The sequence below is a fragment of the Hoplias malabaricus genome, chromosome 4 (genome assembly GCF_029633855.1).
Source record: "Hoplias malabaricus isolate fHopMal1 chromosome 4, fHopMal1.hap1, whole genome shotgun sequence".
Taxonomy (NCBI): domain Eukaryota; kingdom Metazoa; phylum Chordata; class Actinopteri; order Characiformes; family Erythrinidae; genus Hoplias; species Hoplias malabaricus.
Window position 1 is genome coordinate 1,116,533 of NC_089803.1, and position 24,001 is coordinate 1,140,533.

At 40.0% G+C, this 24,001-nt stretch overlaps 1 protein-coding gene and 1 pseudogene across 1 annotated transcript in view; one reads left to right on the forward strand and one right to left on the reverse strand.

Annotated features, from left to right (window-relative positions):
* The first annotated feature begins 1,095 nt into the window (after positions 1-1,095).
* LOC136694208 (zinc finger protein 850-like) overlaps positions 1,096-24,001 on the forward strand; it is a 112,030-nt gene continuing 89,124 nt past the window's right edge. The window contains exon 1 of the mRNA XM_066667588.1: positions 1,096-2,078. Within this exon, the coding sequence (XP_066523685.1) occupies positions 1,103-2,078 (976 nt within the window). The 5' untranslated portion in view covers positions 1,096-1,102. The remainder of the gene's footprint in view (positions 2,079-24,001) is intronic.
* Positions 13,452-24,001, reverse strand: part of LOC136694217 (NACHT, LRR and PYD domains-containing protein 12-like) — a 60,908-nt pseudogene continuing 50,358 nt past the window's right edge.

Here is a 24,001-nt window from a genome sequence, read left to right on the forward strand (position 1 = left end):
CATTTGTAGAGTGTTTTACTGAAGATAAACGCGTTTAAGGTTTTTACACCCCTTTTACACCGTGTTTTACTGAAGATAAACGTGTTTCATATATGTACACACCGTTTATAGGGTGTTTTACTGAAGATAAACTTGTTTAAGTAGTTTACACCACGTTTATACCGTGTTTTACAGAAGATAAATGTGTTTAAGATGTTTACACCACGTTTATACCGTGTTTTACTGAAGATAAACTTGTTTAAGTAGTTTACACCACGTTTATACCGTGTTTTACAGAAGATAAATGTGTTTAAGATGTTTACACCACGTTTAAACCGTGTTTTACTGAAGGTAATATACCCGGGCAATTAATCGAAATTCGCATTTAGAATTTCTAACCGACATAATCTTGTCTATATCAATTATATTGATTATTTTGATTCTGTTCTGTCCCCACTGTGTATTCATGTACTGTCCCTTTAAAACCACACTACCAAGCTGTAGTCACGTGATTCTGCCCCTATCTGCCATGTGGACCCAACCTAAATGCCAAATCAGACCAAGTGACTGGAGCAGCTAGTGTCTGGTTTTGGACGTGCTGTGTTTTGAGTATAATTAAGATGTCACTGAACAAAAGTTAAATGTAAACAAGCTCTCAGTGACATTAGAAAAAAATTCCATATTTAATACGGGAGCATATTTACAGCACAAACTTCATCACTATATTGTGAGGGTCAAATATCCCAAAATAAAATAATCATTCATTAATCGTAATCGTGGTAAAATGTACAATTAATCGTGATATTGATTTGCACTTATATTGCCCAGCCCTAGATGTTGCTGTATTCCTGCACCATGAGTTATCAACACTGACTTATTTTTTGCTGTTAAGGTGGAACTGACTACAAATTTAGGAGAATATTGTTCACTAGTAGAGAGTGAATTTAACTAATTTATCTTTGTTTCTTTATTGTCTTCCAGGACAGAAGACCATCTCTTTGGATACATTCTCTGGCTCCTGTTGTTCAAGAAAGTTCCAGAGTTTTTCCACAGTTGAATCAAGAAAAATTTCCAAATGGAATATAACACAATGTTGAGATCAGGAGGGATTAAATGTGAGGATATGGAGGACAGAAGCTCCAGTTCTCAGGAAACATCCTTGGATACTCCCCACAACCATACATCCAACAGGAAATCTCAGACAAGTGACAACAAACGGAAAACTCATGACTGTGCAGAGTGTGGGAAGAGGTTTACTCAGCTGGGTCATCTCAAAACACACCAGCGCATTCACACAGGAGAGAAACCGTATCACTGTTCAGAGTGTGGGATGAGTTTTGCTCAACAGGGTAGTCTCCAAAGTCACCAGCGCATTCACACAGGAGAGAAACCGTATCACTGTTCAGAGTGTGGGAAGAGTTTTACTCAACAGGGTAATCTCCAAAAACATCAGCGCATTCACACAGGAGAGAAACCGTATCACTGTTCAGAGTGTGGGAAGAGTTTTATTCACCAGCTTAGTTTCAAAACACACCAGCGCATTCACACAGGAGAGAAACCGTATCACTGTTCAGAGTGTGGGAAGAGTTTTACTCTACAGGGTAATCTCCAAAAACATCAGCGCATTCACACAGGAGAGAAACCGTATCACTGTTCAGAGTGTGGGAAGAGTTTTATTCACCAGCTTAGTTTCAAAACACACCAGCGCATTCACACAGGAGAGAAACCATATCACTGTTCAGAGTGTGGGATGAGTTTTACTGTACAGGGTAAACTCCAAACACACCAGCGCATTCACACAGGAGAGAAACCATATCACTGTTCAGAGTGTGGGATGAGTTTTACTAAACAAGGTAATCTCAAAACACACCAGCGCATTCACACAGGAGAGAAACCGTATCACTGTTCAGAGTGTGGGATGAGTTTTACTGTACAGGGTAGTCTCAAAACACACCAGCGCATTCACACAGGAGAGAAACCGTATCACTGTTCAGAGTGTGGGAAGAGTTTTACTGTACAGGGTAGTCTCAAAAAACACCAGCGCATTCACACAGGAGAGAAACCGTATCACTGTTCAGAGTGTGGGAAGAGTTTTAGTCGTCAGAGTTCTGTCCGGAAACATCACTGCGTTCCCCCAGAACCAGAAAGGTTAGCACTGAGTGAGGGATTACCTTCAGAGATTTGGGTTTAATTATTGCATTGGGCCAAATTCAATGTAAAAAATATCCTTAAAGCTGAATTGTGTAGTGCTTGGGAATTTGGAGACGTGTGATTGAACTGTGTGGTAACAGATGTCACCGATTGTTTATGGAACTTTTATTTTCAAGATGTGACCTCAGAATTAATTATTACAGGTCCTATTTACCCTCTCATTCACACTGTCATTGTTGTATTTCACTGTGCTCCAAATAGAGACAATACAACACCCTATTGAGCCTCTACTGCCCGTCTGCCCCCCATCATCACCATTCCTCCCTATTTCTGGGGCTGGACTGTATACCCTTGGAAGGGGAAAGATCAGTGTTGATGGACCTATTAGTCTCACGGAGCACAGGAATCACGGGGCTGTGCTACCAGGACCTTAGCACACATCCAGACAGACCATTTTCCTCTTTCTGATCGCCATGAAGGGCATGCCTGCTAATCACTGCAGCAAGACAAGTGTGCCGTGGAAAAGCATTTATTATAACTAAGTTCAAAACCAGTTGAATTATAACGATTTGGTCTATTTCCATATTGTATCTATGTCTATAGTAGAGTCACTCAGGTGATATTACAGTGTCCTGAGTACAAACATTATAATTATGTGTATCTTGCTCAAAAGATTCCCATCCTGTGATCATCTGATGACTCTCACTGAAAATGAAGGATGGTATTCCCAGAATCCTCAGCAGTATCACATGACCACCTCCACTTATCTGAGATCTTTTCACTGTTCCAAATCTTCTGAATATAAATCATCCTTTTCTCCTTCATGCCCATTAGACAGAGTATTTAAATAGTGTTGGTTAAGATTGTTTGAGTATTGCCTTATCTATGCATTCAGAGCTTTTCTATTCTTTCTATTTTTCTCTCTTTGGATTTGCATTTTGGATCTGTTTGTATTTTTGGCTTGACTTCAGACTTTTATGTTTATGCTTTTAGTTTGCCCTCTGTAGGATATTAAACTGTTTTTTAATCCACAAGTGTCACTTGAGTTATCTTTTGATATCATGACAAATTAATCTTTTTAAAATTTACTTTTTAAAGACCACAAGGACACATCTTGCTTGTTTGTTGCTTTTATTTATTGTGTGGATATTCACAAGCATCACCATTCTCTCTTTTGTAAAAAATAGAAGACATTTTAGTGAAAATAATGAAATTAAGTGTTTTTAAATTATAAAGTAAGGAATTGGACATAAATTTAAGGAGTAATATTGTAGATACCACAGTGGATGAAGTCATATATTTTTGAGACTTTTTCCAAAGGTCAAAAAATGAATATTGACACAGACCTTCCACTTGTTATAATAATACAAAGTATAATTTTCATAGAGCATGGGTTTGGGAGTGGATCAGGAGCTCCATAGCGCCCCCAGATGCAGACAATTGTCTGGATGAAGCTGATCAGATATTTGTTCATTGATCTCATCACCAAACAAATATCACTGGGTTTCATCATAAAGCAGGTCTACTGGAGTTAGGACAATTCAGGATATGTCTGTCTCATTGTCACTATAGTGCCACCTATGTTTTAAATGTGTATTCCACACCTCTGGAATGCTGGAAAATTCATACAAATTTGCAGAATCATCATTATTAGCACATACACGTGCTGGTCATAAAATTAAAATATGAAAAGTTAATTTATTTCAGTAATTCCATTCAAAAAGTGAAACTTGTATATTATACGCATTCATTACACACAAACTCATATTTCAAGTGTTTATTTCTTTTAATTTGATGATTATAACTGACAACTAATGAAAACACTTAATTTAGTATCTCAGAAAGTTAGAATATTACTTAAGTACAATACAAAAAAAGGATTTTTAGAAATGCCGGCCAACTGAAAAGTATGAACATGAGCATGTACTGCACTCAATACTTAGTTTAGGCTTCTTTTGTCTGAATTACTGAAGCAATGCGGTGTGGCATGGAGTTGATCAGTCTCTGGCACTGCTCAGGTGTTATGAGAGCCCAGGTTGCTCTGATAGTAGCCTTCAGCTCTTCTGCATTGTTGGGTCTGGCGTATTGAATCTTCCTCTTCACAGTACCCTATAGATTTTCTATGGGGTTAAGGTCAGGCGAGTTTGCTCACCAATTAAGAACAGGGATACCATGACCCTTAAACCAGGTTCTGGTAGCCTTGGCACTGTGTGCAGGTGCCAAGTCTTGTTGGAAAATGAAATCTGCATCTCCATAAAGTTGGTCAGCAGCAGGAAGCATGAAGTGCTCTAAAACTTCCTGGTAGATGGCTTCATTGACCTTGGACCTCAGAAAACACAGTGAACCAACACCAACAGATGACATGGCTCCCCAAACCATCACTGACTGTGGAAATTTTACAATGGACCTCAAGCAACATGGATTTTGTGCCTCTCCTCTCTTCCTCCAGACACTGGGACCTTGATTTTCAAAGGAAATGCAAAATTTACTTTAAACAGAGAACATAACTTTGGACCACTCAGCAGCAGTCCAGTCCTTTTTGTCTTTAGCCCAGACAAGATGCTTCTGACTCTGTCTCTTGTTCAAGAGTGGCTCGACACAAGGAATGCAACCCATGTCTTGCGTACGTCTGTGTGTGGTGGTTCTTGAAGCACTGACTCCAGCTGCAGTCCAGTCTTTTTGAATCTTCCCCACATTTTTGAATGGGTTTTTTTCACAGTCCTCTCCAGAGTGTGGTTATCCCTATTGCTTGTACACTTTTTTCTACCACATCTTTTGCTTCCCTTCGCCTCTCTATTAATGAGCTTGGACACAGAGCTCTGTGAACAGCCAGCCTCTTTACCTTTTTTTGTCTTGCCCTGCTTGTGTAAGGTGTCAATGGTAACCTTTAGGACAACTGTCAAGTGAGCAGTCTTCCCCATGAGTTTGTAGCTTACAGACCTAGACTGAGAGACAATTTAAAGGACTTTGCAGGTGTTTTGAGTTAATTAGCTGATTAGAGTGTGGCACCAGGTGTCTTCAAAATTGAACCTTTTCACAATATTCTAATTTTCTGACATACTGAATTTGGGGTTTTCATTAGTTGTCAGTTATAATCATCAAATTAAAAGAAATAACCACTTGAAATATATCAGGCTGTGTGTGAGTATAATATACAAGTTTCACTTTTTGAATGGAATTACTGTAATGAATACACTTTTGCATGATATTCTAATTTTAAGAGTAGCACCTGTATAGCAATGACAGAGGCTCTATTACCGGTCAGTGAAGCATCACAATAATAAACTGCAGGCGTTTTGTATGTAGTTGCTAACAGTGCTTTTCCATTGCAGGGGTCTGGCTCTACACGCCTCGCTCACTTAAAATTTGTTGCTTTTCCACTGGCACAGCTCCCCAGGAAAACGGAGCCAGTGAGGACACAAAACCCCATCTCTAACACTGGCTTTGAAAACTACAACAACCAGTTCTCACAGGTCAGGCTCCAAAAGAAAATGCTACTCAAAAAAAATAATGTAGCATCATACTAAGTGTAATCTTAAAGTTATACTGACACCTGCCGTCAAAACTGATCACTTTGATTGTAGTGTTCTTTATTTTAGTAAAGTCTGTAGTTTGTAACATATAGTGTAGTGTTCAAAATATGCCTTATTGTACAAATAAATAGAATGGACTTCTGTTTGTCATACAGGATCTGTAGACACAAAACACAGACGAAGACCAACAAAAATATCTGTAAGGCCTGGGTCATACATTCTGCATCCGTTCTGCAGCCGTGGTTTACCGTGTTTCTGTGGACTCTCAGGATGTCTTTACAAAACTCCAAGTGACATTTTTCTATTGGATTTTTGTCCCATATATTGTTCCCTTGGTAGATCACAGGTCCCCACACTTCACTACCATATAAAAGTGTGGCTTTAATTATTGAGTTAAATATTTTTATCCAGATTCGAGGGGGTAGGTTGAGTGTGTTTAGTGATTTTTTTTATGGTGAAATATGCTCTTCTTGCTTTTTCTACCAATGCATTCATAGTTTTACTGAATCTTCCAGATGCACTGATCAGCAGCTCCAGGTAGTTACACTCCGTGACGTGATGTAGTGTCGTCTCCCCGAATGTAAAATGGAATTTGGATTTGTGAGATCTGGCCTTTTTTGGAAAATCACGATCTTGGTTTTATCGACGACAGTACTCCTCCAGCACTGATAGATGTTGCTGCAGGCCTTGTGCTGTAGGAGCTAATAAAACCAAATCATCCACATAAAGAAGGAGTTTTATCACTTTATTATTTAATTCTAATCCTAAATTTGTTGATTGTTGGAGAGCTTTGTCCAGTTTGTTTATGTAAATGTTGAATAGTGTTGGAGATAAGTTACAGCCTTGATGCACTCCACGCCCTTGTGTAAAACATTCTGTTCTTTTTTGGTCAATTTTAATTGCACATTTATTATCATTATATTTGGATTTAATTGATTCATAACCCCCACCCTCCTCCCCCCCGTGCCAGACTCCAGTAACTGAAGGAACAGTCCTTTGTTCCAAACCCAATCAAAAGCTTTTTTAAAATCTACAAATCAAGCAGAAATGTTCCCCTTGTGTTTCTGAGGGACGTGTTTTTGAACGAGTGCGTGCAGAGTGTAAATATGATCGGAGGTTCGATGTTTAGGAAGAAAACCAGTTTGACTTTTTGATAGGACGTTGTGTTCAGTCAAATGCTTTAATACTCTGTTGTTCAGAACACTACAGTAGACTTTGCCCATATTGCTCTTTACACAAATTCCTCTGTAATTGTTTGGGTCAGATGTGTCTCCGTGTTTATGGAGTGGGGTAATGAGGCCTCTGTTCCTGATCACTGGGAAAATTCCATCCATCCATCCATCCATTATCTGTAACCGCTTATCCAATTTAGGGTCGCGGGGGGGAAAATTCCACTTTTTAATATTAAATTAATATAGTTTTAGAACAGCCAGTTTTAATTGTGGACTGCTGTGTTTCAGCGTTTCGTTTTTGACGTTGTCCATTCCGCAGGCTTTTCTGTTTTTCAGTGCACTGAGTTTTTCTGTTAGTTCCTGGGTTGTAATGGGGTAGTGGAGTGAGCACTGAGTATCTTTAACTGCTGATTCTACGTCTCTTATGTTTTTTGAGATGTTGTCCTTGTTTGAATTATCTGGATCTTTATAAAGTTCTTCAAAATATGTTTTCCATATTTTACTGTTTTTAATGGGGGTGTTTTTGACATTTGTTTTTGTGATATTTTTTTCTCATAAATCCCCAAAAATAATTTTCATCAATTGCTTTTTCCATTTTGTCAAATTGATTTTCCATGTACTGATTTTTTTAATAATCTTTTTTAATCTTTTGTATTGTTGTAAGGCTTGAAAATATTCCTCCTTGCCTTGGTGGTCATTTGGATTTCTATGTTTTCTATTGGACAGTTTTCATAATCTTTTTTTTTATGTTAAACATTCCTCATCAAACCATTTTTCTTTCGGTTTTTAGTTTGATTTGGTTATTAATGTCTTTAGATTGGATTGTTTTATCCGCTGGTAGAAAATCTTATTTAAATGATCTGTTGCTAGGTTTATGTCAGTGTTATTGGTTTGATCATTTGTTTGAAGGAATGTATCTAACAATTTTTAATATTTTCAGAGTCTAGTGCTGTTATGTAGTTGGTGATGCTCTGTTCCGTCCACCTGTGTGACTTGGGGAGAGGGTAAATATCAGTGCTTGGTTCTTGTTTGTTTGTGTCTATTTTTGATTTTTTTTAAGTATAGAACTGTTTGGTAGTGATCAGAAAGATGTGATTGTGGTAAAACTACGAATGCATTGATGTATCCAGGGTTTATGTCTGTGAAGGCGTAATCTACCACAGTGCTGCCCAGAGCAGAGCAGTATGTGAATCTTCCCAGGGAGTCTCCTCTCGTCCTGCCGTTTACACTGTACAGACCCAGGCCTTTACACAGCTGAAGGATGTGTTTTCCGTTTTTGTTCACTACACTGTCATAGCTTTGTCTCTGAGTGGTGATACTTGTGTGGCAGGAGAGGAGTTGTTCAGGAATATGTAATAGTTTGTCTATGTGAATGTAATCATGTTCTCTGACAGTTCTTGCGTTTAAATCACCACACATTAAAATATCACCTAATCTCTGAAAATTGTTTATTTCTTTTTGAAGATTTTCAAAAATGTCTTCTTTGTAATAAGGTGAATTTGAGGGAGGTCAATAAATAGCACATAAATATACATCTTTTTCATTTTCTAACAATTTCATACTGATTTTAATCCATAAATAATGTTGAACTTTTTTTACTGGGGTTATGAATGATCTGTGTTCCTCTTTAAACCAAACAAGTAAACCACCAGAGTTTCTACCGTTTTTGATGTGGGTATGTTTTGTGAGGGGTTTATATAATTGTAGATAATTGTTCGGACAGAATGAGTTGGTGTGGGTGTCTCATGTTTCTTGTAGGATAATTACATCTCTATTATACGCACTATTTACTAAACCAGGATTAGTTAGTTTTAAACCAAATGTTGATGATAAAGTGCCTTGAATATTCCAACAACTCATTGAGAAGGAAACCATTGTCAGACAATAACAATTACAGGTATTTCACAAAGAGATAGTCAATCTATAACCTAACCATATAAAAATATATACATATATACACATATACATACAGACATATAATAATAATCAATGTTTTTCTACAATTATTAATTGATTTAAGGTAAATGTAGTAAATATTAATGCCACAGTATAAATGTAAATAGATGGAGATATTGATAATAACAATAATGACGATATTAATAAAGTAGTCTAGTTGAGTAGTTTGTGACAGAGAAGGGTGATGGAGTCTCTTATCTCAGTGGGGTGTAGTTGGGTGGGTGCAGGTGAGGTTCCCTGAGCAGCCACAGCAGCGTAGGTCTTGGGCTGTGGTGTTGGATGATGGCTGAACACTGGCTGGGGCTGAGGATGCCAGTTGTTCTTGGGTTGAGGAGGTTGATGGAGTGGTGTGTGTTGTGGACTGAAGGCAGATGTGGTGAAGGCTCCTCTGGGTGTTCTGCTGTGGGATTCATGTGTCAGTCTCTGTCTGGTGTGGGCCGTAGGTCTTGTGCGTTGTAAAACAGTGTTCTTTAGGCTTTTTGCAAACTGTTTTACTCCTTTTGAGTTGAGGTGGGGTCGGCCGTACAGGTGTGTGTGAAGAATTTCTCCGTGAAGCACTACTTGTGTGTTGGGTATTTGGGTACAGAGTCTGTGAATGTCTGAGTTGATGATGTTGATGGTGTGTTCAGTCTTGGTAATAAGGTGGAGATGGTGACTGTCGCTGTGGGGAATCTCTTGCTGGTATGCTGACATTGCTGTTTGTTTCAGTTCTTCCGATATGTTTTCTCTTCTCTGCGTTAGATCGTTGGTTCCTGTGTGAATGATGATGTGTTGAACTCCTTCAAATTCCAGATTTGTGAACTGATCTATGGCTTTGAATATTGTTGGAGTCCAGACCTTTTGTTGAATTTTTCTTAGGGAAAAGGCGTTTCATGTGTAAATACTCCCCATTTGAGTCACACATGAAGATCACATCTGCTGTCTTCTTCTGAGTGAGTGTGTGTTTATCTGTGCTGTGGGGGTCAGTTGTGGATGTTTGTGTTTGAATGGTTTTTGATGGATGATAGTTTTGGGAATTTTAGATGGAGAAAGTGTTTGGTGGATGGGTGTAGATTCGGTAGATTTGGGGACGGTAGGTGGAGGAGGTGTGGGGTGAATGGGTGGTGCAGTGAGTGAGGATGAGGGTGTGTTTGACAGAGAGGAAGTGACATCATCCCTGGTCTGGGCTTGTTCCTCTGGCGGTGCTGAGGGGTCTGAAATGCTGTGGTTGGCATTTTTGTAATTGCGGTCAGTCTCCGTAAAGCCATCCTTAGACACTGATTGTCCTCTTCTAGTTCTCTCACGGCCTGCTGCAGCTCCCAGATCTCATCTCTCTGCTGCAGTATTAAAGTGTGGAGCTCTCCTGCTGGTTGATTGGTGACACTTTTCTGATGGAGGGAGGACAACGTTCTTTCTTTAAAAAAAAGAAAGATGTTCTAAGATGGACAGTCCTTCTTTCAGTGTTCTGACGCTGCCCGTGAGTTTAGGTGTGTGTTCCAGTTGTGGTCGTGGAGTTGTAGAGCTCTGAAGAAAAGTTTTCTGTGGTGTTTTCTCTGAGAATGTAGCTATTCTTTTGGTTAAAGCAGATTTCTTCATCTTTGGAAAACAGTTCTGAGAGTTGTGTAGACTGTTTTCCAATCCCTGGATCATAACTGTTCTGTTGTGATATATGTTAATAGTTAGAATGGGAGATGTGCATTCTGCATCTTCATATGTGGTCAAATGTCTGCCTTTGATTACTCCATTTTTCTTAATGTAAGTAAATGTCTCACAGATCACTGAATGCCAGGCTGTAGGATGATGGGTGAAAAAAAGCAGGCTGCACATTACCTTGCAGTTGTCTTTTGTAGTGAAGTCTGCCACTAATGTTTCTACATTTTCAGACAGGACTTTTCTTAGGGGAGAAATAAGCTAGCGAAGACAAGGCACGTTTGCCAATCTGAATATGTTAATGCTAGCAAAGACATAGTAGCTTGAGCTAGCGGAGACAAGGCAGGTTTGCCAATCTGAATATGCTAACGCTAGCGGAGAAATCGTAGCTTGAGCTAGCAGAGACAAGGCACGTTTGCCAGTCTGAATATGCTAATGCTAATGGAGAAATCGTAGCTTGAGCTAGCAGAGACAAGGCACGTTTGCCAGTCTGAATATGCTAACGCTAATGGAGAAATAGTAGCTTGAGCTAACGAAACCTAGATACATTTAACAGGCTGAAAATGCTAACGCTAGCAGAGAAATAATAGTTTTTCTTAATTTGAATTGACCATTTCTCCTTACTTCTTTCTCCTACCATATTAGTGTATTTCCCCACTGCTCTAAATCAGTGTGCAACATGTAAATAAAAACAACTCACAGTGATGTGCACATCATTTAAACCCTACATTTAATTTAAAATCAATTAAAAACTGAGAGAGAAAACAAACACAACACAGAGTCAAAAACATTTTAGTTTTTTTTACTTTTTAAACATTTTAATGAAAAAAATATTAGTGTTAGTGTGTGTCTGAAAATGTGATATTTTGTGTGTGTATGTGTGTAGGAGAGAGAGTGTGTCTATTCTGTCTCACACAGATGCACTGAGGAGCCATAATTCCAGGCCACAAAGCCAGCGTAGAGGGGCTCAGTGAATGTGGAGGTGAGTGTGTGTAAGTGTGTGAGTGTGTGTGTGTGAGGTGAGATGGTGTAGAAGGACAGAGTGCCGGACCCCCAGTCCAGATACACTCCGACTCTGTTAGAGTGAGAGGGGGGGTGTATCTCAGTTTCCTGAATATTGTGTCTGACACAGTAACTGTTCTCAAAGCATATCAGACTCCAGGAGAATTTATTGGATCCAAACACACTCTCAGCTCCTCCTCCTTTCCTCCTGATTCCTCTGTATGACACTGAGATATAAACCCCCCCCCCCCCCCCCCCTCCACTCCACCTCCCAGTAACAGTGTCCAGTTAAACTCTCCACACTCAGAACCTGAGGAACACCATCAAATCTCTTCGGATGATCTGGATACGACTGAGTCTCCTTCATACTCTCCACCTTCCGGTTTCCCTCAGACAGAGAGAGATAAGTGTGTACTGTGTTTTGATCCAGAGTCAGATCAAAGTGATCTGTACACACACGCACACACACACACAATTACAAACAATTCTATACAAGTGTTTTTACTATATATTTCTATGTTAGTGTTTGTGTGTGTGTTAGTGTATAGTGTGTGTGTTAGTGTATAGTGTGTGTACTTTGTGTGTGTGTGTGTTTGTACAGGGCGTGTGTGTGTGTCTGTGTATAGTGTGTGTACAACGTGTGTGTGTGTATGTACAGTGTGTGTGTGTGTGTGTGTATCTTACACTTCTTCAGTCCTGATCTCATTCTGCTGATTCCTCCGTGTTGGACTCTAAAGATCAAACACACACATTTATAAACTCATTAAACTCCACATCAACCTGAAACTAGGGCTGTGACCATAAGTGCATTCCCCCAACACCGGGGGCATCACATGAGCGGGGTTCAGCTCCTCCCCCTCATCACCGCAGTGGGGGGCTGCACTTCTGTGGTTTTACAGCTCAAATTCTCTCAGCTCCTCCGTCCACACGCCGGTCACTCTGTAGTTCTACAGTTACACACCGAGTCCACTCACTGTCCACTCACTCAGCTCCACTGTCCACACACCGGTCACTCTGTAGTTCTACAGTTACACACCGAGTCCACTCACTGTCCACTCTCTCAGCTCCACTGTCCACACGCCGGTCACTCTGTAGTTCTACAGTTAAACACCGTGTCCACTCACTGTCCGCTTTCTCAGCTCCACCGTCCACACGCCGGTCAGTGTATTTTTACAGTCACACTCTGTGTCCACTCAACTCCTCTCTCTCAACTCCACTGTCCACGCGCCGGTCACTCTGTAGTTCTACAGTTAAAAACCGTGTCCACTCATTGTCCACACTCTCAGCTCCACCGTCCACACGCCGGTCACTCTGTATTTCTACAGTTACACACCGTGTCCACTCACTGTCCTCTCTCTCAGCTCCACCATCCACACACTTGTCACTCTGTAATTCTACAGTTACACACCGTGTCCACTCACTGTTCACTCTCTCAGCTCCACCGTCCACACGCCGAGAGCTGAGAAAGTTCTACAGTTACACACCATGTCCACTCACTGTCCTCTCTCTCAGCTCCACCGTCCACACACCTGTCACACTGTAGTTCTACAGTTACACACCGTGTCCACTCACTGTCCTCTCTCTCAGCTCCACCATCCACACGCCGGTCACTCTGTAATTCTACAGTTACACACCGTGTCCACTCACTGTTCACTCTTTCAGCTCCACTGTCCACACGCCGGTTACTCTGTAGTTCTACAGTTACACACCGTGTCCACTCACTGTCCTCTCTCTCAGCTCCACTGTCCACACACTGGTCACTCTGTAGTTCTACACTTACTCCTGTAATCTAATTCTATATCTCTGCAATACTAACTGTTATTTCTTTCTGTCTTCTGTTGTGCACTATGTACAGTACTGTGACACTACAATTTTCTCCAGGATCAATGAAGTGTTATCTTTTTATCTTAAGAACAGTCATTATAATAAACACATGGTTAATCTTGTGTAATTATGTAAGTGGTGTCAGGCTCTGTGTGTGTTTGTGTGTGTGTTTGTAAGAGAGAGTGTGAGAGAGACAGACAGACACTCACTGTAGTTTCTCCAGCGCACAGTGTGGATCCTGCAGTAGATCAGAGAGCAGCTTCACTCCGGACTCTCCTGGGTGATTGTAGCTCAGATCCAGTTCTCTCACGTGGGAGGGGTTTGATTTCAGAGCTGAAGCCAGAGACGAACAGCCTTCATTTGTAATCATACACCCAGACAATCTGCAGAAAGAAGAGATGGAGCTTACATGGAGAAACAACAGCTTTAGTACAGTACACACACAGACAAACGCACATCACTAAACTCTGGTTAAAATTCATCAATGCTGTTACAAAACACACACCACCACTAACATGACATAGCATTTTTTGTACTTTTAATTACTACATGTTTAAATATGTTTTATTCTGAGCAGCAGGAGATAGTTATAAAACATTTATAATGGACCCAAGACAAAGTAGAAGTCATTCTCATCTGGACAGTGAGTCTGAGTGAAGATATTGTTAAATGAGACATACATGATATTACATAGGCACTATTACACCAATCAGTTACATAAAGTATTATACTAGGGGGTGAAATTTCAAGAACTTTCATGAATTTGTCTTGTCATGTATTGCTAGTATTGTTGCAGGGTAAAAAACACAAACAGATGAGTGCGAGACATGATGAGTCTTGGTGTGACAGGGTTCGACCGTTTGAAATCTCATGGCCATAGCTTCAAAAGTGACCGACTTAAGCAGGTTGAAATTTTGGCCAATGCATTCCTATGGGAAAAATTACCACTTTAGAAACTCGTATTTTGAAATTCGTAAGTTGGGTCACTCCAAAAAGCACAAGCACCCCGAGTTGGCATAGGATCTATGACCATGTGAAATGGCTGTAGCATAAAAACCCTAGGAGGAGTAGAATTTTACATTTTGTGAATAGAATAATAATAATAAGAAAAAGAAAGAAAAGATTTCGATGAAGAGTAATTTGGCTTTGACAAGGTAAATTAATAAGCTGAATCAGAAACACTTCTAAATCATTATGAGTTTAACTTTAATAAAATAAACAACTCCATACCAAAGAATACTTTATTTTAAACCCACCTTTTGAAAGTTTTACCTGAGAGTCTCCAGTTTACAGAGTGAACTCTTCAGTCCAGCAGAGAGCAGCTCCACTCCTGAATCCTGCAGGTCATTGTTACTGAGCTCCAGCTCTTTCAGGGAGGAGTTTACTGACTGTAGAGCTGATCCCAGAGTTTCACAGGAGTCCTTGGTGAGATTACACCCAGCAAGTCTGTAAAAACAGAGTAAACACATACATTATGTGGTGTAATGATATGTCGGTAGATAAGGTCCCTTCTTTTTGAAACTAGAAAATATTCACTGGATTGTTGTAGCCTGATATTTCCTCCTCACAGTGTTTAAACTCCTGACTGCTAGAGTGCGCTGTTGTACTGTCTTCAGTCATTAGACTCTTCCACCCCATTGTAAACAAGTAACTTCAGAACGTACTGCTAACGTTAGCATTAGTAAACCTATTTGTTGGCATTGGCCAAGTATGGCATAAGCTCCAGCAAATTTCAAGAGAACCTCCTGAGCATCAGGTCCGGAGATGTCCTGGAGAAGTACTTTAACACATGGAGCGCACTGAGGGAGATTTTCTGCATCAGGCGTGTTATCACAATGGCAGACGAAGCGTGGAGCAGCACTTGTGTAGGAGAATCTTTTCTCGCTCTGTTCTCACATGTGCTGATTCTGACTTTACCAGTCCGGGTAATGTCCACGATGAATGCTGCGTTTGTTTCTGTGTGAAAGCTAGAGCGGCTCCCATAGATTACAGAGCTGAGGTGTGGGCTTATTGTGGAATTTCAGATTCCACAACAAAGGCAATACATACTACATACATGTTCACTTGTATATGTATTTTTTGTTGTTTTGTTTATTTTTAGGAATCTTGCAATCTCTTTCAATTCTAAAATTTCTGATGACATTTTATTATATATATTGAATATATTGAATCGTAACTCTTGTATCGTGATATGTATGGTATCACCACATTCTTACACAGCTCTACTGGAATATGTTTTATCATTAAAATTAACTTATACTAACAAAGCTAGTGTTGGTAATTAATAAATTGGTGTTTGCATATGTGAGTGTAGTGCAAAGTGTGAGCATGGCTGTAACTAACTACAAGGACACAGAGGTCTGGACATCGGTTGTGTTTTGATGTTTTCACCATCTCCCATATTTCTAGGACTTGGGTTTTCAACAGACTTTGGTCTGAATATTTTTGCTGGATCTAGCAACCCTACTCTCAGTTTGTTGGTAGAATTGCCAATCTGCTCTCACAAGACCTTTCAATTACTAACCATCTTTAAGTGCTTGTTGAGAGGTAGGTTATGCACATATTGCAGACTAACATACGACACTGCTGCTATGACATGAATGTGAGGACTTTGTGAGGACAAATCGAAGGTTTAGTCAGAAATATGTGTGTAGCCCCTCTATTCAAAACCTCTTCTCTAACTGCAGCACCATTAGCTGAGCAGACTAATACCTGTCAGGTTATGCTACTTTGTCAGATCGTGCTACCCAGTGTGTATACAGGTTTAACTCAGAAATTACAAATGTACGACATCTTAACACAGGATAAAAACGAAGTAATACAAAATGCTTTCAGCAGTTCGAAGTTTTATAGTAATGTTATATTTATCTTAAATCACTTTATAAAACAAATCCAAAACAATTAAAACTGTAAGTAGCATATCTTGTATGCAAGTGTGGACCTCACTAATGCTTTAATTCTAGTCACAGCCCTGAGTGTGAGTGTGTGCACTTGTGGTGTTTTAAGTAGAGCCTGTTACCCTTTAACACTATTCAATAACATGGATATTGACTACAATTTAATTTGAATTACTAACTGTTTTGATGTTTTTTATATAAACCCACTGTAACATGGAGGAGGAGGAAGAAGCAGGTGATTTCATGTTACTGTTAACTGTTAATGTTTGAGATGTGAATGTTTAATATCAAAAATAGCAGGTGAAAAACAAAGTTACAGTTGGAAACAAACAGGTCAAAATGTCAGTAAACAGAAAACCAGGCTGACTACGTGGTGTCAGGATGTATTTGTTCTGTGCTTTGGTCTTGTGTCTATTTTCACTTGTGTTACCTTTAGTCTCGCCCCACACCTGTGAGTGGGGTCACATTATCCCAGTTATATTCACTATTTAAAGTCTGTCTTGGTGTCTATGTTCTGCAGTTCATTGTCATTGTTAGTCTTAGTGTTCATGGTTTACGTCTTTAGAGTCTAGAGTTCAAAGTAAAAAAATAAACATTGCTTGTTTTTACATGATATGGATTTGGAGAATGAAATGACAGTCAAATGACAGTCACCACTTTTTCATTTTTAACATCTGTTTTTCTAATAAAAAATCACCAAAGTTCATGGACCCACAAAGCTTTTTTAACTTTAATTTTGTACTTGCTGAACACCTGCTGAAGTGAAAGATTAAACTGAAAATTAAGTATTTCACTTTTAATTGTATTAATGAATCTAAACATTTCATTTTGAATTTTATCATGATATTTGTGATACAAGTTTGGAAAAATAAATAGTAAAACATATTTGTATTTTCATTTTGTTGTCTTCACTTCAGTTTTAATGTTGTCAGGATTTCCCTCCCATATCGGGTGGAGGACAGATGTCCACATTCATGTGATCACCCATGGAGACATGGGAATTGTAGTGAGGGACATGAGAAAGAGGATGGTGAGAAAGACAAATCAAACAGTGAAAAGATTTCAGACAATGAGAGAAAATTCAGCAGTAAATCTAAAAGTATAATAAACATTTATTAATGATGAACTCACACAGCTTTTCTGGACGCTTTGATCACTGGCAGCAATCTCAGAACACCTTCTTCTGATGGATTATATTTCCTCAGGTCAAACTCATCTAGTTCTTCTTCTGAATTCAGCAACACAAATGCCACAGCTGACCACTGATCAGGAGAGAACCTGACTCCACTGAGAGAACCTCCTCTGTTCAGGTATTCCTGGACTTCCTGCACTAGAGAGTGATCGTTCAGTTCATTCAGACAGTGGAACAGATTTATGGTTTTCTCTGGAGAGGGATTCTCCCTGATCTTCTTCTTGATGTACTGGACTGTTTCCTCTCTGCTGTGAGATCTGATTCCTGTCTGAGGCAGTATTCCTCGTAAGAGAGTCTGATTTGACTCCAGTGAGAGACCCAGAAGGAACCGGAGGTAAAGGTTCAGGTGTCCATTCTCACTCTGTAAGGCCTTGTCCACTGCACACTTCAGGAACTCTGACATTCTGGACTTTGTGAATAAACTAAGAAATCCAGTGTCTCCCTGTACAAAGACATTCCTGTTTCTAGAGACAATGGGCTCTGGTCACTGATCCTCTTCCTGAAGTACTCCTCTTTCTGAGGGTCACTGAACCCTCGTACCTCTGTTACCTGGGCGACATACTCAGGAGGGATCTGATTAGCTGCTGCTGGTCGAGACGTGATCCAGAGGAGAGCAGAGGGAAGCAGATTCCCCTTAATGAGGTTTGTTAGCAGCACATCCACTGAGGCTGAAGATCTAGAGGAAGTCGACTCTCGTCCAGACCGTCAAAGATGAACAGGACTCTGTAGAGATCATAGTCTCTTGGTTTTAATTCTTTTGTGTCTCTGAAAAACCGATGAAGAAGCTCCATCAGACTGAGCCTTTTCTCCTTCATCATGTTCAGCTCTCTGAAAGGAAGTGGAAATATGAAGAGGACGTCCTGGTTTTCTTTTCCTTCGGCCCAGTCCAGAATGAACTTCTGCACAGAGACTGTTTTTCCAATTCCAGCCACTCCTTTAGTCAGCACAGTTCTGATGGCTTTATCTTTAAAGAGCTGGCTGCATTTGATGGGTTTCTCCTGTGCTGCTGGTCTTCTGGACACTGTCTCAATCTGTCTGACCTCATGTTCAGTGTTGATCTCTCCACTCCCTCCCTCTGTGATGTACAGATCTGTGTAGATCTCATTCACAAGAGCTGAGCTTCCAGGATTAGAGACTCCTTCATTAATTTTCTGGAACTTTTCCTTCAGGGTTGATTTCAGCTTTCGATGAGAAGAAGGAGCCAGTTCTAATTAAAAAAGAGGAAACAATCACCATAACAAAACATGATAAATATTTTAATGTAGTTTTAGATAAACTATGAAGACCATATGAAATATTATGTAGTGATCATGAAGAGTCTTTGATTAAATAAAACCTAAAAGTTCTTCAGCTGTAGTTTATTTATATTTGAGAATATATTTTCACAGAACAAATATTCACACAATGAAAATATATTTGTGATTAATTTTATTAATATTCCATCATGATGATCCTTAGATCTGTTTCTATTAAAGTGTCTAAATAGTAAAGACAGGACCCTGAAATCTTACTGCTCTGCAGTGTGTGAGCGAGGTGTGTGTGGTTCATGTTCCTCAGGACGTTCAGTGTGATCTTCATCACTCCGTCTCTAACACCATCCTCCTCCTCCTCTCTCTCTCGGAGCATGCTGGGTAATCCTCACACAGCAGCTTCATAAACCTCTTCAGATGATTCTTCACCACAGAGATCATTCTCTGCTCCAGCTCCTGAGTAAAATAGAAAAATTAACACAGAGTCTGTCAGACAGTGCAGTGTGAGCTGAGGGGTGGAAGTGATAATGATTTATATTTTATTATTCTAAGAAAATCCAGAATCACTGTCCATCACCAAACTCTACATCACTCTCCATCATAACACTGCTACAGTGAATAAACAGTAGCCTTTATTACTGTCCTATAATAACAACACTGGAACACACACACACCTCCAGTGTTTCACACACACACCTTGAATATTGACTCCATATTCTTCCTGGTCCTGTCAGGAGTCTTCTTCTGGACTCTGTGGAGAATCAGAACACAGACTGAATAATGAGGAGAACCTGATCAATACATTACATCATCAGCTATTACTAATTATTCAGACTGTTCTGGATCCATATTCAGTAGGAAATCCTAGATATATAATGAAGGTTCCACTGCCGTTATAACACACAGAATTCAGCTGCACAGATCAGCAGGGTCTAATCTTCTCCACAAAGAGGCGCTGTTACTGCAGCTTTTCATTCCAATAAAGCAGAAACACACCTGATTCCACTCCTTCATCAGTTCACCTTCAAACAGTGGATCATGTGCGCTCCTGTTTCTGAAAATCTCATCTTAATCTCATCTGTTTAGTTCTCATCAGATCTTCAGTTAGGACTGAACTGAGGACAATAGCTATTACAGAATAAGAGTGCCTGTGTTTATGATCTTATCCTAGTGTTCCAGAAGAATCAGAACTGGACAAAACGTCCTCAGCTCTGTCCGACACGTCCACTTCAGTTTCATTTAATAGATCTTTAACTGATTCTTAGTTAAACACAGACTGAACATCTACAAAGCTCTGGACTGTCTTTCTCCACTGTGTCCTCTCACGCTCTTAGAGCAAGAGGAGTTCTAACCTTCTTTATCTGTTCATTTATCACTCATCAGTGTTTCACTGAAGGACAGTAACTCACTCTGGATCAGAGAGGGCTCTCTTTATAGACACACAGCTGGGTTCTCCTCCTTCTTTATTGAATTTAGGAGGAGGCCCCATGGACCGGTCACTCTTCATAGACACACAGCTGGGTTCTCCTCCCCCAGTGCTGACTTTAGGAGAGTCCTCCATGATCTGGTCACTCTGTACAGACACACAGCTGGACACTGGAGAATCTGCTCTCTGGGTTTCAGTCCTGTGGATATTAAACAGAGTGAACAGGACAATAGACTGAGTAAGAGAACACAGGAAGGGATACTGTACGTATTCAGACCCAGTGGTGTGTACAGACTCTGGTAGGAGTTCAGAGAGGGGGGGGGTGGTCAGATTCTCCTAATTCTCTTTACTGTGTTACACCTGTGTAAAATAGAGTGTTACTGAGAGCTGTAGGTGTGAGAGAACTGTAGGAATCCCATGGATACGAAGTGTTATCAGGGAGCACTCAAAGAAGATAAGACCACCATCTCTGGAGTTAACACCTGACTGGTTTACACAACACACACACACACACACACACACACACACTCGCCTTCCCCAGGAGACACAGATAAACACACACCTGCAACAACTCTCTGTGGTTATTGTCTCCACTGCTGTTTGTGTCGATCCACAAAGAAAAATAATGTAGAAATGTCTTTGGTGGTGGATGTGAAGACGTGGTCAGCACGGTCTCTACACACTGCAGAGGGAGCTGGAGATCAGTAGAACAGCACACACCTGAGACTACGCTCCACCTTAAATGGTTCAGAAGAATCGGATGAGCAGCAGTAGTTTAATAAGGGGTCAGTTATCAGTCTTTCACTTTTTCGTTTGGTTGTGAGGTCTCTTCTTCATTATAGAGTGGAGATTCAGGGGTTGTGTTTGTAACTCTCACTCATATCTGGGCGTGAGAAAACGCTGTGGAAAACTAACGTTACACACAGTCAGCTCTCTCTTTCCTGTTGGACCTACCAGTGAATTACCTTTCAGTCAGTTCCACTGTAGTTACATCACTGTTTATATTAAAGTACATTTAAACCATTCTACACTTTAATTTACAGAGATATCATCAGAATCCTAAAGGTAGTCAACATTATCTTTAACAAGTCATTTTTACTCCACTGTAAACACGGTGTGTTTCAGAGTAACTTCATGTTTGAGCAGCAAAAGTCTTAAAGGAGCAATATGTAATAGATAGATAGATAGATAGATAATACTTTGTTGTGAGATCCAAGATCTGAAATTTGTCTTGCATAGAAACAGTAGCTCTATTGAGACACAGTACATTAACATTAAAATAATAATAACAATAATAATAATAATTCATTCATTATCTGTAACCGCTTATCCATTTCAGGGTCACAGTGGGTCCAGAGCCTACCTGGAGTCATTGGGCGCAAGGGGGGAATACACCCTGGAGGGGGCGCCAGTCCTTCACAGGGCAACACAGACACACACACACATTCACTCACACACTCACACCTACGGACACTTTTGAGTCACCAATCAACCTACAAACGTGTGTTTTTTGGACTGTGGGAGGAAACTGGAGCACCCGGAGGAAACCCATGCAGACACAGGGATAACACACCACACTCCTCACAGACAGTCACCCGGAGGAAACCCACACAGACACAGGGAGAACACACCAACTCCTCACAGACAGTCACCCGGAGCGGGAATCGAACCCACAACCTCCAGGCCCCTGGAGCTGTGTGACTGCGACACTACCTGCTGCACCACCGTGCCGCCCTAATAATAATAATAATAATAATAATAATAATAATAATAATAATTTCTCGTATTAAAACAACTTTCATAGATGTGAATTAAGCTCTTTGTTCAGTTTAAGAATTGACTGATGTACAGAAGAATGTTTCAGTCTAAACTTATTAAACAGTGAAACACTGTATCATCATCCAGATGGAAGAAGGACATATTCACTGTTCAAAACATGATTAGTGTCAGAAATTATGTTTTTTTTGCCAGCCTCATTGTGTTGTTATAATAAGCGGCCTCACCCAGGCTTTCTAGAGACTGACCCACAATCTTTGAACAGATTTTGATCAAGTGTTTCAATCCAGACCTTACAGATGTAGATAAACAGCTGTACCACACAGCGTTACAATACTGCAGAACACTCAGAATGTCACATCCTGGCCCAGTCCTGTCTGTTTTCCCCACCCTGTGCTCATGTAGCACATGGCCCTGTTTGTTGTTGTTCCTGTCTCCGCCCTTGTTCCGCCCTAGCCCCACCTTAGTCCTGCCTCTCTCTCATTATTGTCTCCAGGTGTTCCTCCTTTGTCTTGTCCTTATATACCCATGTGGTTTGAGTGCTCCTTCGTCTGGTGTTGTGTGCGTAGATGTGTGTTAACTCTGTTTTTGTGTGTCTCACATGTCTACCCCGGTTCATGGCTGTCTCTCGTCTGTCTTTGGTTAATTCATAGTTTAGTCTTGTCTAGTTTCCATGTATCTACCCATGTTTGTTTTGATTCTGTCTGTGTTAATAAAATTCCTTGCGTTTACGTCCGTCTCCTCATCCTCCCTGCGCAGCCGTGACACAGAATAACAGCAGTGTAAAACAGTAGGAGTATCTGCTGAGTAGCTCCAAAAGAGCGGAGACGACAAAGAAAATAAACCTCTTTTTCATTTTTTTACAGATGTAGTCAATATGATGTCTCCATAATAGAGTGGCATCAATCATTACACCAAGATATTTATAAGACTGCACCTGTTTAGTCATTTCATCACTGATAATGGTGGGATTTGCGAGTATTGATTTTGGGCCAAACAGAATGTCTTTTATTTTCTTTGTGTTGATGTCTAGATCATTATTTTTGCTCCACGTGACCACCTTATTAACCCCCTGTTGGTGCAGCTCAGGGCTGTCCGTGTCATTTAATAGTGTTAACAAGACAGTATCATCTGAGTATTTTAAAACATACTGATTATTTGTAGTTGAACGGCCATCATCTGTGTATAAAGAAAAAAGCAAAGCAGAACTCACGCAGCCCTGAGGTGCACCAACACTGGTGAAAATGGCAGAAGAAAGAGTCCTGTTCACTTTAACCAGCTGGACTCTATTTGTAAGAAAAGAGTCGTACCAGTGAATCAAATAAGGGTTCACTCTCAGACGAGACATTTTAAAAAGTAGAATATTGGGTTGTAGTGTGTTAAAGGCTGATGAATAATCTAGAAAGAGTGCTCTCACAGACGTATGAGGTTTATCTAGATGTTTGGTAATAATATGAACTAATGTAGCAACAGCGTCTTCCGTGATACACTCTGTTTCATATGGAAACTGAAATGGATCTAATTTCTCATTAGTACAAGTAGTTTACAGATGTTTGAGCAAAGGTCTCTCTAGAGTCTTTATGATCACAGACGTTAAAGCTATGGGTCTAACATCTTTGTATTCTTTTGGACATTGAATCTTAGGCAGTGGTTTTATATGTGAAGTTTCCCATGCTGTTGGGACTGTGTGTGTATCAGTTGAGAGTTTAAATACTGGTGGCCAAGCTGGTGTCAGCTCTGTTGTTTAGTTGGGTGTTTTTTAATAAAAGGACTACACCTCTCTGGACCCCTCTGATTTTTTGGTGTTAGTGGCTTTAACTATTTTTCTAACTTCATCAACAGTGATCTTAATTCTGTCTGAAGGTTCTAGCTGAATGTTTGTAAGAACTTGATTACATTTCTCAGAGCTATCAGACGAATCAAATCTTGTAAAATAAGTGTTTAAATCATTAGCAAACTTAAAATCGTTATCTGTTACAGTGGGTTTATTAGAGGACAGCGTACCTGTCACTGAGTTCACGTGTCCCACACCTTTTTAGAGTTATTAGTTTTAAATGTGTTTTCTAAACCTTGTCTGTGCTTCTCTTAATTTAATTCTTAGTTCTTTATCTGTCTGTCGAAGTATTACTGTGTCTTTATTATTAAAGGCCAGGCTCCTTTTGTTTATAGTTCCTTTAATATCCTTGGTTACGTATCATTTATTATTTGGATAGA